Here is a 17,486-nt window from a genome sequence, read left to right as displayed (position 1 = left end):
TAATTTAGCACATACACAGGATCATTAACAGAGTTGTCGCGTGACACAGCAGCACGATCATGATACCACTGCTGATTTTGACGTCTGTTTTCAACACGATTGTTCAAGTCAGGATGGACGAGAGAGAGCTTGGTCTTGAGACTTCTCTTAATCAAATTTAAGCAGGGGAGACCTGGTAAGCGTGTGGGGTCTTGTCCTGTAACTAAGCAATATGCATGACAAGCGAGTCTGCAGTGAACCCTGAGTTACACGTTTCATACTCTGCCTGATCATTTGAACAGCACGCTCTGCTTGACCATTAGAAGCAGATTTGAATGGTGCTGACCTCACATGTTTAATACCATTGAGTTTCTTGAACTTTTGAAACTCCAGACTTGGGAAGCAAGATCTGCTGTCGCTCACAACGATGTCAGGCAGACCATGAGTAGTAATCATGACACGAAGGCTCCCAGTGGTAGCTGTGGATGTACTGGATGACACGATTATACACTCTGTCCACTTGGAATATACATCCACCACAACAAAAACATCTTACCCTGGAAAGGACGCACAAAGTCGATGTGGATCCTCGACCATGGTTTGGATGGCCACGACCACAGACTCAGCTGAGGTTCCGCTGGTACTTTGCTTAGATGCATGCAAGTGTTGCACTGATGCACACATGATTCTAGATCAGTTTCGATTTCAACTTGGCAATGGCTTTCATCATGACAATACTGGGATGAGTGCTGTGTGGATCACGTACAAATTTCTCTCTGCCTTTCTTAGGCATAACAACACGATTACCCCACAGTAAACAATCTGACTGAATGGATAGTTCGTCTTTGTGACGGTTGTAAGGTTTGGTCGATTACACATTTCCATAGATGTAGCGGACCAATTACCACTAAGGACACAATGTTTTACAACCGATAAAACCGGGTCCTGTCTGGTCTAGGTCCTAACTTGTTGAGCAGTGACAGAGGTTCCTTCACTCCAAAAAGCATCCATAACTAACAGTAGATCTGCAGGTTGTGGCATCTCCACCTCCGGTGTGAGCAAAGGCAGACAGGTCAGTGCATCAGCACAATTCTCGGTGCCAGGTCTATGGCGAATGACATAATCATAGGCAGATAATGTCAGCGCCCACCTCTGGATGCGGGACGATGCATTGGTATTGATACCTTTGTTTTCTGAAAACAATGAAATGAGTGGCTTGTGATCCATTTTGAGTTCAAAACGAAGACCAAACCGGTACTGATGCATCTTTTTAACCCCATACACGCAGGCTAATGCTTCTTTTTCTACCATGCTGTAGGCTCTTTCCGCCTTTGACAAACTTTACGCAACAGGTTGTAGTTTACCCGACTTATTAGCTTGTTGGAGCATGCAGCCAACCCCATATGATGAAGCATCACAGGCCCAACTAGACGCTTACACGGACCATAATGTACCAGCAACTTGTTAGAGCAAAGTAGATTTGTAGCTTTCTCGAAAGCTCTACCTTGAGACACACACCAAACTCAGTTGTCGCCTTTTCTGAGCAGCAAGATCTGTGCTGTAAGACTCAATAATTCTATAACATTTGAATATTCATAGAATAATAACCCTTCCCATTTAGGTATGCCATAGGATTTATGATGCACAAGTGATATCATGTAGCCTTGAGCACTACACCCATTTCAGGTCACTGAGATACAAGGGAGACATTCAAGTGCCGGAGACAAAATGGAGAAGAGCCTTGAAACTGATCCTCAGTGTCAGAGGTCTGACGAAAAACTGGAGAATGTTACAGTTTTCAACCTTGGTAAGGAGGGATGTCATTTTAACCCCACACACCACGATGAGCGGGAGGGGTTAAATTTGTAAAAATGTGAAAGTTGACCCGAACCCGATGCGACTGCGACTGCGACGACTTCCAGTTTAACCATGGCGGGTTTGGGTCGGCCAGGCAACCCACTCTGGAGAGGCTGGTTGGTAATTTTATTATTCAAATGAGACTCTGTGCCTCAGAATTTGGCAGCGATTTAAATTTAACGGTTGCGGGCCGGGTACCTAGGGCTTGAGAAACCCAGCAGATAAAGGGAGGCAGGAGCTGCTGGAATCAGCAGGTAACTGTCTTCCCAACATTGCATGTGGGCTGGAGTACCAGCAATGTTTCCCCTGGCCCCTCAAACATGATCTTGCACTACCGCACGATTGGCCCACCCCAAACTACCTCCGATTTTCTGACCACCCTGTAATCTCTCTCTGCGATATCTCACCCATGATGTCCCACCCCGCGATCTCTCACACCCCTGTGAACTTCCTCCCCCACGATCTCTCTCCCGCGATCTCATCCCCTCAATCCCTCCCTGCCTCACGATATCTCACCCCACTATCTCATGCTGCCCTCCCCCCCCCCCCGCTATTGCTCCCTCCCCGCGATCTCCCCCCCCGATCTCTCCCCCAACGATGTCTCGACCTGCTATCGACCGTCCCCACGACCTTACCCTCTTGCAGCCTCTCCCCCTCGCGATCTCTCCCCCATGACCACTTCCTCCCCTCCATGCACCTCCCCTTCTGCTTTTAATGGATGGCATTATTGCCAGTTTCATTTGGATGGAAGCAAACTTGGAGGAAGAGAAGCAGAAGCAGCTCAGCATCCAGCACGTGCAGCAGTTGGATGGGTATAGTTTGCAACTCTGGTTGGAGGTATTTCATAGAATCATAGAATGATACAGCCCAGAAGGAGGCCATTCGATCCATCATGCAGGAAGAATGTTCCCTATGTTGGGGAAGTCCAGAACCAGGGGTCACAGTCTAAGGATAAGGGGTAAGCCATTTAGGACCGAGATGAGGAGAAACTTCTTCACCCAGAGAGTGGTGAACCTGTGGAATTCTCTACCACAGAAAGTTGTTGAGGCCAATTCACTAAATATATTCAAAAAGGAGTTAGATGAAGTCCTTACTACTAGGGGGATCAAAGGGTATGGCGAGAAAGCAGGAATGGGGTACTGAAGTTGCATGTTCAGCCATGAACTCATTGAATGGCGGTGCAGGCTCGAAGGGCTGAATGGCCTGCTCCTGCACCTATTTTCTATGTTTCTATGCCTGTGCCAACTCCCTGAAGGAGCTATCTATTAGTCCATTTGCCTGCCCTTTCCCCATATCTCTCCAAATTTTTTCCATTCCAATTTTAATCCAATTCCCTTTTGAAATTTATTGTTGAATCTACTTTCACCACCTTTTCAAGCAGTGCATTCCAGACAATAACAATTTGCTGCATGAAAAAGATTTTACTCATCTCGCCTCTGATTCTTTTGCCAATTACATTAATTCTGTGTCCTTCTGCCTCTGGAAATAGTTTCTCCTTATTTACTCTTACCAAAGCCATTGATGATTTTAGAACAGCTCTATCAAATCTCCCATTAGCCTTTTCTACTCTCTAAGAAGAACAACCCCAGCTTCTCTAGTCTTTCCATGTAACTGAAATGTCACATTCCTGGTACCATTCTAGTAAATTTCCTCTGCACCCTCTCTAAGGCCTTGACAACCTTCCTAAAGTGTGGTGCCCAGAATTCGACACAATGCACCAGCTGGGGCCTAACCAGTGATTTATAAAAGTTTAGCATAACTTCGTTGCATTTGTACACTATGCCTCTGCTATAAAGTCAAGGATGCATCAATTCGCACTTTTCTGTATAAAATTGGATCTGCCATGTGTCTGCCCATTTCATCAATCTTTCTACGTTGTCCTTTAGTCTATTATTATCCTCTTCAAATTTTACTACATTTCTGTGATTTTTGTCTTCTGCAAACTTTGAAATGATACCTTGTATAGACAATTCCAGATGGCCAAGAGGGCAGTGGTCCCAATAGTGACACCTGGGGGACACCACTGTATACTTCCCTCCAGCCTGAAAAACAACAGTTCATCATGACTCTCTGCTTTGTGTATCTTAGCCAATGTCGTATCTACGCTGCCACTACTCCTTTAATCCCTGAAAGTTTGGTCACGTGACTTCTGACCATGCGACGATTGATTATTTGACATCTGCACATTCTTCCTTCATCCTTGCCAGATCAAAATCCTGGAAAACTCTACCATAGATTGCAGTAGTTCAAGAAGAAGGCCCAGCGCCTCTTTTTCAAAGGCAACCACGGATAGTCAGTAAAGGTTGGCTTTGTTAATGACGCCATATCCAAATTTAATAAAAATATTATTGCATTTGGTTCATAAAGGTTGGCTCCCCTGTAGTTGAGTATCTTTGCTCGTAGTTTCACACAGCAGCTGTTGTGTGTGAGAATTTCTGAGAATCAGGTCACCTGTGCACAGATAAAAAAAGAAAACTGAAGATGGAGAAGAGCATTGCTGGGAGGAGACCAGTGGTTGGAGGAACTTTGATGCCACCAGTAACTAATAGTAACTCACAGAAATTGCACCAATAACTAATAGTAATACTGGTCACATTTAGATTCCCCTCATATCCAACAGTAATACTATAACTCACTGATATTCCATATGTAAGTGGTAGTAATAGGCGTAAAGCCCCTGGCATTATGTGCTGTCTGACCTGCAGAAAGAGAGAATGAGCATTAGTGAGTGGCTGTTGAAAGCAGAAGTGGAGAAGCATATGGCTTGTACATATAATCCATGTGTTGAGAAGTGAAGAGGCAAGATGGAATGACAATGGGGTGGTGATTGAGTGTAAAGCCAAGTGTGGGCCATTTGAAATGAGGAAGGAGTGCTGGGAGGAGTTGGTGGCTGCAAGTGCTAGGATATGAGACACAGATGCTGTTAGTGTGTAGGTAAAGAGAGGAAAGGAACAGGCGAGTGTGTTTGGAATGAAAAAGAGAAGTGTTGCAGTGTATTCTTGTGATTGTATGTTGAAGGATGTGATGGAGGTGAGGGAATTATTGAGAGTGTTGGAGCCATGTGTGAAAGGAGTGTTGTCAGGTGTTGTGGAGAGATGAAGAGCTGTATTCATCTTTACTGATCCTGTGAGGTCATTAAACCTCTTCTTACAATGAAGCTAGGTCCTGCAAGTGATGCTGGTGGCACTGAGCTTGTCAGCCACCTCTGTCCAGGCCTGCAAAAGTGTGGCCCTGCGTATGTGGCTGCAGCTGCTGGGAAACAGTACCTCCCTCCTTGCCCTGACCTCAATCACCAGAAATGCATCAGAAAACCAGGGGGGATTGGGAGCAATCCTCTGACTCATTTCTGATGCCACTATTGTTTCCAGCGTTGTTCAACCAAAAATAAAAACAGTGAATGTAACTTCGCTTTGGAGATCTATCCCCGCTTTAAATAGGCCTCTGGAAGCCTGTTGGAAATTATGCATGTCATGTGGCTGGGCTGCCTGATTCCTAATGTGATCGGGTGGGTAGCTTGTCTGTCACATGAAAATAAGACCCGGGAATTAAAATTGCCGGGCCTCATGCTTGCGACATCATGGGGGCTTCCTGCTCTCCTCGCACGCCCGATTCACACCCCGAGTTACAACAGAGCTTATGGCTCTGGTATGAATGGAATTTAAATGGTATCAAATGTGGAGTGTAATTCGTACAATAGCTCTAGATGATCTGGAAAATGGATGTGCATGTCAGATATTTTCCACTTAGTACCTTCTTACATTTTGTACTTCAGGAGTACTTGTCAAGTCCATATTTTTTCTGGCACAGTGCTGGCATTTGATTCAGCAAACAATTCATCCAGCTGATGCAGCTCTGATAAACCAGTTGTTAACTTGAATTATTTAAAGCATGAATTATTTATCTTGTATCTTGAAATTACAAGTGCAGCTCCTGCTTATTTTAAAGTCTTTTTGCTGAAGCTTACTTGTTTTCATAATAAATACTTTATAATTATGGAGATATGATATTTTTGATATAACACTTTGATTTTTTTTAACTATAGAACTGCTTTCCTTAATATATATAGAAATATTTAATTCCTCAATTCAGCTTTTTGGATATTTCAAATTAAATGGGCTTGAGATCCCATTCTGGAAATCTCTCTTGTTGATGTGACCATAAACGCTTAATGTATTTATATCAGATTCTTCTCTGTTAAAGCTGTGTGCCATTAACCCATTCATTTTAAGTGGGCTAATGCCTCCATTAACATAGTGGCGAGGAGTTTGATCTGAGCATGTTAAGCATTTGTATGATGGTATTGTCATCAGCAATCTCCAGACTTTGAGATGGAGAACACTTCAGAATCGGTGGATCTGTTACTTTGCTGAATCTGAATACAGCTCATTTGTATCTAAACCACATTTGACAAAGGCTATCTCTCCTTTAGGTTCGATTTTGTAGAAATTGAAGATCTAAGTGATGGCACCATTATTGGACGGTGGTGTGGTGCCAATGTAGTTCCAGGAAAACAGATATCGAAGGCAAATCAAGTCAGGATACGATTCAGATCCGATGAATATCTGGCATCAAAACCGGGCTTCTGCATTTACTACTCCCTTCTGGAAACTGTAAGTAAATGAGATAATTATCTTATTTAAAGAATATGTGTACTGTTTTAAAAGTGCAAGAAATGGAAAGCATTTGATAATTTAGTGTATTATGTAATAATATTCTCTTGTAACAACATAGCATAGACAAATATGTTGACTCCAAAATATATAAATTTTAACTTTTCGAGTACCTCGCCCACAATGAGGACATAATCAGAAAAAAATTGCCTCGGTGTGAATTTCCAAAAAATAATTGCATCTTCCAGATAAAATATTAAACGGTAAGTTCAAATTTAAGAGCCGCACAAAGTCTGAGCAAAGGTGAAAGTATTGGTAATTTAGGAATTATACAACAATACTTTCTTAGTGATTTCACCCAGTCTAAAGACCATTGATAACAAGATCCATGAGTAGGATTATTTTTATGCGTTCCTGGGCTGTGGGCATCGTTGGTAAGGCCAGCATTTATTGCTCATCCCTATTTGCCCCTGAGAAGGTGGTGGTGAACCGCCTTCTTGAATCGCTGCAGTCCGTGTGGTGAAGGTACTCCCATAGTGCTGTTAGGGAGCAAAATTTGGCCCAGTAATGTTGAAGGAATGGCAATATATTTCCAAGTCAGGATGGTGTGTAACTTGGAGGGGAACTTGCAGGTGATGATGTTCCCATGCACTTGCTGCCCTTGTCCTTCTAGGTGGGTTTGGGCGGTGCTGTCGAAGAAGCCTTGGCAAGTTGCTGTCGTGCATCTTGTAGATGGTACACACTGCAGCCATGGTGTGCTGGTAATGGAGGGAGTGAATGTTTATAGTGGTGGATGGGAAGCCGATCAAGTGGGCTGCTTTGTCCTGGATGGTGTCGAGCTTCTTGAGTGTTAATGAAGCTGCACTTGTCCAGGCAAGCGGAGAGTATTCTATCACACTCCTGACTTGTGCCTTGTCAATTGTGGAAATGCTTTGGGGAGTCAGGAGGTGAGACACTCGCGGCAGAATAAACAGCCTCTGACTCGCTCTTGTTGCCACAGTATTTACATGGCTAGTTCAGTGAAGCTTCTGATCAATGGTGACCCCCAGGATGTTGATTGTGGAGATTTGGCGATGGTAATGCTGTTGAATGTCAAGGGGTGGTGGTTACACTCTCCTGTTGGAGATAGTCATCTCCTGGCACTTGTGTGTTGCATGAATGTCACTCACCACTGATCAGCCCAAGCCTGAATGTTGTCTATGTTTTGCTGCATGCGGACATGGACTGCTTCATTAGCTGAGGAGTTGCAAATAGAACTGAACACTGTGCAGTCATCAGCAAACATCCCCACTTCTGGCCTTCTAATGGAGGGCAGGTCATTGATGAAGCAGTTGAAGATGTTTGGTCCAAGGACACTGCCCTAAACAACTCTAGCAGTGATGTACTGGGGCTAACATGATTGAGCTTCAACAACTACAACTACAACTTCCTTTGTGCTCGATATTACTCCAACCAGTGGAGAGTTTTCTGCCTGATTCCCATTGACTCCAATTTTACGAATGCCTCACTTGGTCAAATGCTGCCTTGATTTCAAAGGCAGTCACTCTCACCTCACCTCTATAATTCATCTCCATTGTCCATGTTTGGTTCAAGGCTGTAATGATGTCTGGAGCCGAGTGGTCCTGGTGGAACCCAAATTCGGCATCGGTGAGCAGGTTATTGGTAAGTAAGTGCCATTTGATAGCACTGTCGATGACACCTTCCATCACTTTGCTAATGACTGAGAGTAAATTGGTGGGGCTACAGGGAAAGGGCAGAGCTGGCACTGGGATGGGCCGAATGGCTTCCTTCTGTGCTGTAGCCATTTTATGATTCGATGATTCTGCACTCCTCATTGCGGTTTGGTCCCCTGGCTTGTTGGTAATGGTAGCATGAGGGATATGCCGGACCATGAGGTTACAGAGTGGTTGGAATACAATTCTGCTGCTGCTGATGGCCCACAGCACCTCATGGGTGCCCAATTTTGATCTGCTAGATCTGTTCTAAATCGATCCCATTTAGCATGATATTCATGCCACTCAGCAAGAGGGCGGTTGTCCTCAGTGTGAAGGTGGGTCTTCTTCACAAGGACTGTTCAGTGGTCACTGCCACCAATGCTGTCATGGACAGTTGCATCTGTACAGGTAGATTGGTGAAGATGAGGTCAAGTAGGTTCTTCCCTGGTGTTGGTTCTCTCTCCACTTGCCGCAGGCCCAGTCTGACAGCTACATCCTTCAGGACTCGTGCAGCTCAGTCAGTAGTGGTGCTACCGAGCCACTCTTGGTGATGGACGTTGAAATCCCCCACCCGGACGATTCTGTGAGTATGACTGTGTCAGACTGTTGCTATGAGACAACTCTCCCAATTTTGACACAAGTCCCCAGATGTTAGTGAGGAGGACTTTGCAGGGTCGACTGGGCTGGGTGTGCCTTTGTGTCTAAAGTCAGTGACGAGGTGGATGCCGGGTAGTCCATCCAGTTTTATTTTTATTTGTTTGTTACAACTGTGCCTTGCTGAGCCATTTCAGACAGCAGATTTCCTTCCCTAAAGGACATTAGTGAACCAGTTGGATTGTTACGACAATCCGATAGTTTCATGGTCAGCAATACTGATAGTAGCTTTATTTATTTAGATTTATCTAATTAACTTAAGTTAAATTCCCCAGCTGCCATGGTGAGATTTGAACTCTGTCCCTAGATCATTAGTTCAGATCTTTAGGTTACTAGTTCAGTAAACAACCACTAATGTACCGTATCCCTATTTCAGGACCACTTGCTCCTTAGCACTGCTTGAAATTAGTGAATGGACACACAAAACCAGGGAGGAATTGGTCAGGTTGCTACATGTTTTGAATATATTTATCATGTCCCTACACCATCAACGTTAGCATCCTCGACCAGGCCAATATCCACAGCATTGAAGCACTGACCACACTTGATCAGCTTCACTGGGCAGGCCACATTGTTCGCATGCCTGACACAAGACTCCCAAAGCAAGCACTCTACTCGGAACTCCTTCACGGAAAACGAGCCAAAGGTGGGCAGAGGAAATGTTACAAGGGCACCCTCAAAGCCTCCTTGATAAAGTGCAACATCCCCACCGACACCTGGGAGTCCCTGTCCAAAGACCGCCCTAAATGGAGGAAGTGCATCGGGGAGGGCGCTGAGCACCTCGAGTCTCATTGCGAGAGTATGCAGAAATCAAGCATAGGCAGCGGAAAGAGCGTGCGGCAAACCTGTCCCACCCACCCCTTCCCTCAACGACTATCTGTCCCGCCTGTGACAGAGTCTGTGGTTCTCATATTGTACTGTTCAGCCATCTAAGAACTCATTTTAAGAGTGGAAGCAAGTCTTCCTCGATTCCGAGGGACTGCCTATGATGATGATGACACCAGTGCCCAGAGTAGTTCTCGCCCTGTCCCAAAGCCCACCTCTTTCTGCTTGGTGTCCAATGATTTGCTAGATGTGTCATCACCTGCAGGACACCTCACCCTCCCACTAGATTGGATTGGAATGATGTATGTCTACCACTAACCCTTGATGTTTACTAAAGGCTCCCTGATAAAGTGCGACATCTCCACTGATACCTGGGAGTCCCTGGCCCAAGACCGCCCTAAGTGGAGGAAGTGCATCCGAGAGGGCGCTGAGCACCTCGCGTCTCAACGCTGAGAGCATGCAGAAAACAAGCGCAGGCAGCGGAAAACCAGTCAAACCCACCATTCCCCTCAACGACTTATCTGCCCCACCTGTGATAGAGTCTCTGGCTCTCGTATTAGACTGTTCAGCCACCAAAGAACTCATTTCAGGAGTGGAAGCAAGTCTTCCTCGATTTCGAGGGACTGCCTATGATGATTCTTTGCCACACTAGGCTACCAGGAATTGGTACAAATCAAAATATATAATAAAGTGTTGCTGTAGTCAAAGAAGGAAAACAGCAGCAAACAAGTGAAGAGAAACATTTAGCTCAGGTATTTGAGTCATGTTTAAATTAAAAAGAAACAATTTGGCCTTAAGCCTTAGCTGCTGCAACTACTTTTTATCGTGTCAGAAGTTAGTAAAATATAAAGCATGATTTTTGCAGTAAATCAGGGTGTTAATAAACCAGTATTCAAAACAGCCCCAACATAACCACCGGAACATTCTGTTGCAGGTGATAAATATCTTCCTTCTAGAATTTGACTTATGTAAATTGAATACGCTTCTTTTGTGGATCTGGAACATGTTGTTCTTTAGATATACAGGAGGCGTCTAAGCTATGCCAGTAAGGTGTGGCAGTTCTGTTATATGTGGGAGGCAGGAAGGCCGTTATGTTCCCCACTTCTGTTTTACAATAATGAAAGAATGTATAGTACTTACCGGGAGTGATGAGATAATCTGTTTGTTCTGTGCTTATCTGATTCTTAACAGAACCTCAGGCATATTCTTAAATTAATTCTGGTTTACCACTGACTGCTAACTTGTGTGAGTTATCTTTTTAGCCCCTTGATTAGTTATCATTCCCCAGCCAAGAATGTAGGCAGACAACCTGCTCCTAGGCCTCTGATCACTTCTACATTTCGGCCAACCACTAATAGACATTTAAAACCATTGTGAAGTGACTCACCCTACATTTGTCTTTGTCTGGCTGTTTAGAAGTGCCTAGTATCTCTTCAGTGCTTGTTTAGCAACTCGCCCTAAGAATTGGATCCATATCTAAGGGTATAGAACACATACTTCCATTTAGTGTCACAGCAAAATGGAGCTGAGGCACTGCTCACTCTCGGTTTTCTCCTTCAGTATCAGTCTTGTGGATAATGAACTTACCAGTCATGCTTAATGTGATAAAGCCTGACATCATTCACTCTGTGTGAATTAAGAGAACTCTGAAACTGGATGTTTTTCTCTTCAGTCGCTCACAGTGAATCTTAGATTGTCTTGCAACCTTTTTCTTTGTTTGTTCCTGGGATGTGGGCGTCGCTGGCAAGGCCAACATTTATTGTCCATCCCTAATGGCCATTGAAAAGATGGTGGTGAGCCGCTTTCTTAAACTGCTATATTCCTTGTGCTGATGGTACTCCCACAGTGTTGTTAGGGAGGGAATTCCAGGATTTTGACCCTGAGATGATGAAGGAACATTGATATACTTCCAAGACAGGATGGTGTGTGACTTGGAGGGGAACTTGGAGTTGGTGGTGTTCCCATGCGCCTGCTAGGTGGTAGAGTTCGCAGGTTTGGGAGGTGCTGCCGAAGAAGCCTTAGTGAGTTGCTCCAGTGCATCTTGCAGATGGTACAGACTGCAGCCACGGTACTTCAGTGATGGAGAAAGTGAATGTTTAAGGTGGTGGATGGACTGCCAATCAAGCGGGCTGCTTTGTCTTGGATGGTGTCAAGCTTCTTGAGTGTTGTTGGAGCTGCACTCATCCAGGCAAGTGGAGAGTATTCCATCACACTCCTGACATGAACCTTGTAGATGGAAAGGTTTGGGGAGTCAGGAGGTGAGACACCCACTGCAGAATACCTAGCTTCTGATCTGCTCTTGTTCCTACAGTGTTTATGTGGCTGGTCCAGTTAAGTTTCTTGTCAATGGTGACCCCCTAGGATGTTGATGGTAGGGGATTCGGTGAAGGTAATGTCATTGATGGTTAGACTCTAGCTTGTTGGAGATAGTCATTGCCTGGCACTTGTATGGCATGAATGTTACTTGCCACTTATCATCCCAAGCCTGAATGTCGTCCAGGTCTTGTTGCATGCAGGCATGGCCTGCTCCATTATCTGAGGAGTTGCGAATGGCACTGTGCAGTCATCAGCAAAACATCCCCACCTGACCTTATGATGGAGGGAAGGTCATTGATGAAGCAGCTGACAATGGTTGGGCCTAGGACATTGCCCTGAGGAACCTCCATCAGTTTTTTTTAACAAAACAATCTCAATCTAACTGTGTATTGTTATTTGAGTGTATGATACAATTTTTCATCTGGAAGGATTAATCTAAAACTGTCTGCTATGGCCATAACTATATATTCTTCTCCTTTCTATTAACTTGGGCCAATTGGAGTCTCCACAGGTGAACAGTCATAACACCTGTGCAATGAACATGCAGGATACTCAAGAACTTCCAGAATAAAAGGAAATGACCAGCTGCATCATCGAGCCTGGCCAATACAGTTATGATGCAACTGAACATCATGATCCCTAACATCTCCTTCCCAATAACAGCCATGTAATCTTCTGAGAGAAGCAAAACACAAAAAAAACGGATTCAAAAATTCCTTGGCCAATGCTAGGGAAACAAAATCTGGGAAATTCCAATTTGACCCCGAAGATAATCAAAATGAGTTCCAGGAGTCCAGTCACCATGAGACATACCGACCAATATCTCATTAATCTTTCCTACGCAGTGATATTTACCTTAGTCAGGAACTCGTCCAGCTTGCTTTTGAATGCATGCAGCGAGTTCACACTCACTATACGAGCAGGCAACTTGATTCTATCCCGCAAAAAGAAAAACCTCCTGAGATCTAACCTATGCTAATACAACTTATGTTCCCCCTAAGCTATCTAATTGAAATAGTTTATGCACATGGACACAGACTAGTCCTTTCATTGTTTTAAAGACCTCAATCAAATCTCCCTACAATCTATGGTTTTCTAGAATAGAAAAGACACCGCTCTCCAAACTTAATATGTCAACTACGGGTTTTTAAATTAGGTATCGATCTAGTGGCTCTCCTCTGGTCTTACACAAGGGCAATATAGTGCTTTTTATTTTCATAGAATCATAGACAGCAGAGAAGGAGGCCATTTGGCCTACTGTGTCCGTGCTGGCTCTTTGGTAGAGCTATCCAATTAGTCCCACGCCCTGCTCTTTCCCCATAGCCCGTAAATGTTTTCCCTTCAAGTATTTATTCAATTCCCTTTTGAAAGTTATTACTAAATCTGCTTCCTTCCTTTCAGGCAGTGCATTCCAGATCACAACTCGCTGCGTAAAAAATTGTTTCCGCATGTCGCCTCTGGTTCTTTTGCCAATTACCTTAAATCTGTTACCGACCCTTTTTCCACTGGAAACATTTTCTCCTTATTTAGTCTATTAAAACCCTTGATGGTTTTGATCACCTCTATCAAATCTCCTCAACTTTCTCTGTTCTAAGGAGAACAACACCAGCTTCTCCTATCTTTCCACATATCTGAAGTCCCTCATCCCTGGTACCATTCTAATACATTTCCTCTGCACCCTCTGTAAGGTCTTGACATCCTTTGCACATTGTAGTGCCCAGAATTGAACACAATACTCCAGCTGAGGCATAACAAGTGTTTTATAAAGGTTTAGCATAACTTCCTTGCTTTTTTACTCCATTCCTTTATTGTCCCACCCACCCTTTCCCTCAATGACTATCTGTCCCACCTGTGACAGGGACTGTGGTTCTCGTATTGGACTGTTCAGTCACCTAAGGACTCATTTTTAAGAGTGGAAGCAAGTCTTCCTCGATTCCGAAGGACTACCTATGATGATGATGATGCTGATGAATAAAGCCAAGGATCCTACATACATTTTTAACAGCCTTCTCAACTTGTCCTGCCACCTTCAAAGTTTTGTGTACATACACCCCACCTACCCCCATCTGTCTGTTCCTGTACCCCGTTAAAATTGTGCCATTTAGTTCAGATTGCCTCTTCTCATTCTTCCCTGGAAAACAAATCATTTCACACTTCTCTGCGTTACATTTCATCTGTCATGTGTCTACCCATTTCACCAGTCTCATGTACTCCTGAAATCTGTTACTATCCTCCTCATTGTTTATTATATTTCTGAGTTTTGTGAAAATGTTGATGTTATGCCCTGTATACCCAACTACAGGTCATTAATATATATCAAAAAGAGTAGTGGTCCTACCGACCCCTGGATAACACCACTGTGTATATCCCAACAGTCTGAAAAACACTACTCTCGGCTCTTGGTCCTTTAACCAATTTTGCATCCATGCTGCACTGTCCCTTTAATGCAATGGGCTTTCATTTTTCTCACAGTTTATGATGTGGTATTTTATCAAAAACCACAGAATGTCAACTACACTACCTTCATCAACTGTCTCCGTTATATATTGGATAGTCCTAGAAATGCAAACTACAGAGGAATACTGTTAAAGGAACAATGATTTTGCCAAATAATTTAATTCACTTAAAATGCAATTCTTTTATCAGAAAAAACTGCCAAAATAACTGACCCCCCTCCCCCCCACTGGCCCATGATTAGGAGTGGTGGGGGATGGCGGGGGCGGAGGGTTGGACCCAGGCCCACGATCGGGAGTGGGATTGTGGGGGAAGGACCCAGGCACGTGATCGGGAGGGGAGGGAGAGGGAGGGAAAGATACAGGCCCATCGGGAGCGGGAGTAGGGGGAAGGATCCAGACACACAATCGGGAGCAGGTGCAGTGGGAAGGATCCAGGGCCACAATCGGGAGCGGGGAATGTGGGGGAAGACCCCAGGCCCATGATCGGGAGTGGAGAGGGGAGGAGGAGGGAGGGAAGGACCCAGGCCCATGATCGGGAGTGGGAGCAAGGGGAAGGATCCAGACCTATGATCGGGAACGGCAATGATGGAGGAAGGACCCAGGTCCACGATTAGGAGAGGGGGATGGAGGAAGGACCCAGGCCCATGATTGAGAGCATGAGCAGGGGGGAGGATCCAGACCCACTATTGAGGAAGGGGGAGGGGGGGGGGTGGGGTGGAGTGGAGTGGTGAGGACAGATTCAGGCCACAATGGTGGGGAGGTGAATGGCGCAAAAATCTGAGCACCTGATGAGTTGGAAAAGACTCTACGGGCGAAATTGCCCCTTTTTATAGCCCCATTATACCCCCTGGGGGACAGTTTTCGCCCAGGGGAGGGGGGCGCTACCGCCTCTCGAGAAATTGCCTGGGAGTTTGTGGAGGCGTCCCGGGCGCTGCGCAACCGGCGATGCTGACATCGCTGGGCGCGGCGACCCCTCACCGCCACACACTGACCCCTTAACATGTGCCGCAAAGCTGTCGGACATCCGCTCTCAGGACGGTGATTAAAGGGGAGGGTACCCTGTGTCGCTATCTTTTTTTGTTGGCTGTCTCTCGGGTCGGCTCAACGATGGCGGCCGAGCGTGGTCTGGACCACCATTGTGCAGCCCGGCACATCGTCTTGGGTGCTGGGCCGCTGGGCTGGTCGCACGCTGCCCTGGTGGTCCGGTGGTGACCATCAGAGCCCGTGCAAAGTGCGCAGCGACCCCCTCCTTTAATCGAAGGGGAGGGGCGTTGGAGCACGTCAGTAGCATCCAGTAGCTTCTTTCAGCGCCCAGTAGCTTCCTTCAGTGCCCCATTAGCGCACCGGGACCTGGGACCTGCCCTTAAAGGAAGCAGAGCGCGGGAGATTGCAGGCAATTCCACATCAGGGACGTGACTTCTGTGCCGGCGCTAAAAGTCCCGGCCCCGGAAGGTGACCGCCATCAATCAGGGCGCGAGACAATTTCGCCCCCTCTGAGACATTACTGAATTGGTTATGAGGTGATTTTCAAAATTGGTTGTAGAAGGAGCTTAGCACACTGACTAACAGGGCTTAACACACCGGCTTTAATAAGACTGTACAATGCTTAAATTAATAAATCCAAACTTTTGCAGTTGATTTAAACATTTTTATTCATTTTGCAATTACTCATTTAGCAGGGGCTGCTATCATTGGAAAAGCTGGAAAAGGGATTTGCGGATGGAGATGTTATTCTCTTAAACACGTTATTCTTTTATCAGTTATTGATTTATGTGGGCTTGACCGTCGTACTCTCCATTAGTTATGGCCTTGCGACACTGGTTGCTCACCTTCATAGAGTTCATCATCATAGGCAGTCCCTCGGAATCGAGGAAGACTTGCTTCCACTCTTAAAATGAGTCCTTAGGTGGCTGAACAGTCCAATATGAGAACCACAGTCCTTGTCACAGGTGGGACAGACAGTCGTTGAGGGAAAGGGTGGGTGGGACAGGTTTGCCGCACGTTCTTTCCGCAGCCTACACTTGATTTCTGCATACTCTCGCGATGAGACTCGAGGTGCTCAGCTCCCTCCCGGATGCACTTCCTCCACTTAGGGCGGTCTATGGCCAGGGACTCCCAGGTGTCAGTGGGGATGTTGCACTTTTTCAGGGAGGCTTGGAGGATGTCCCTATAACGTTTCCTCTGCCCACCTTGGATCGTTTGCCGTGAAGGAGTTCCGAGTAGAGCACTTGCTTTGGGAGTCGAATGTCTGGCATGCGGACAATGTGGCCTGACCAGCAGAGCTGATCGAGTGTGGTCAGTGCGTCAATGCTGGGGATGTTGGCCTGATCGAGGACGCTAATGTGTCTGTCTTCCCAGGGGATTTGTAGGATCTTGCGGAGGCATCGTTGGTGCTATTTCCAGCGACTTGAGCTGTCTACTGTACTATATGTATTATGTACTATAACGTCTAGGTCTCTTTCTCGATCAATAGTCTTTAGTTTGGATTCCTGCATGGTGTACATGTGGTTACCATTAGCCGACCCAGATGCGCAACATCACATTTATCTACATTAAATGACATGTGGCAGACCCATTTCCCCATTACATTTCGATTTGATTGTAGTTGTTTTTCTCATCCAAGGTTCTAACGCTCGCACAATTTTATGCCTTCTGTGACTTTTGAAAAATTAATTCTCAGGATGAGGGAATCACTGGCAAGGCCAGCATTTCTTGCCCATCCCTAGTTGCCCTTAAGATGGTGGTGGTGATCCTTCTTCTTGAACTGCTGCAATTTGTGTGGTGAAGGTTCTCCTATTGTGCTTGTTATGTATGTAATAACTCGATAGAATGAATACTGTAAACTAACACAGGTACAAACCTGGCTCTGCTTTATTTGGGTCCAAAGTGCCTACATTACATGATGGCTTGCCTTTTATACCTGGGCCGCACACATGTGCGTACAGCCCAATGACCTCCGACAGTTGCACCACCTAGTGGCTAGTAACCCCAAACATACATATATATCAATATCCCCTTTTAAGATATTAGTAACAGTCTTTTTACATATTGAGACAGTCCGGGGCTTTCCGCTC

At 45.4% G+C, this 17,486-nt stretch overlaps 1 protein-coding gene across 4 annotated transcripts in view; it reads left to right on the top strand.

Annotated features, from left to right (window-relative positions):
- pdgfc (platelet derived growth factor c) overlaps positions 1-17,486 on the top strand; it is a 392,811-nt gene that overhangs the window by 206,444 nt on the left and 168,881 nt on the right. For all 4 annotated transcript variants that reach the window (XM_070871706.1, XM_070871696.1, XM_070871726.1 and 1 more), the window contains one exon: positions 6,266-6,446. In XM_070871706.1, coding sequence (XP_070727807.1) covers positions 6,266-6,446 — 181 coding nt within the window. The remainder of the gene's footprint in view (positions 1-6,265; positions 6,447-17,486) is intronic.

This window comes from Pristiophorus japonicus, chromosome 2 (genome assembly GCF_044704955.1).
Source record: "Pristiophorus japonicus isolate sPriJap1 chromosome 2, sPriJap1.hap1, whole genome shotgun sequence".
NCBI classification, from domain to species: domain Eukaryota; kingdom Metazoa; phylum Chordata; class Chondrichthyes; family Pristiophoridae; genus Pristiophorus; species Pristiophorus japonicus.
Note: the sequence above shows the minus strand (reverse complement) of the source record. Positions and strands in the feature narration are given on the sequence as shown.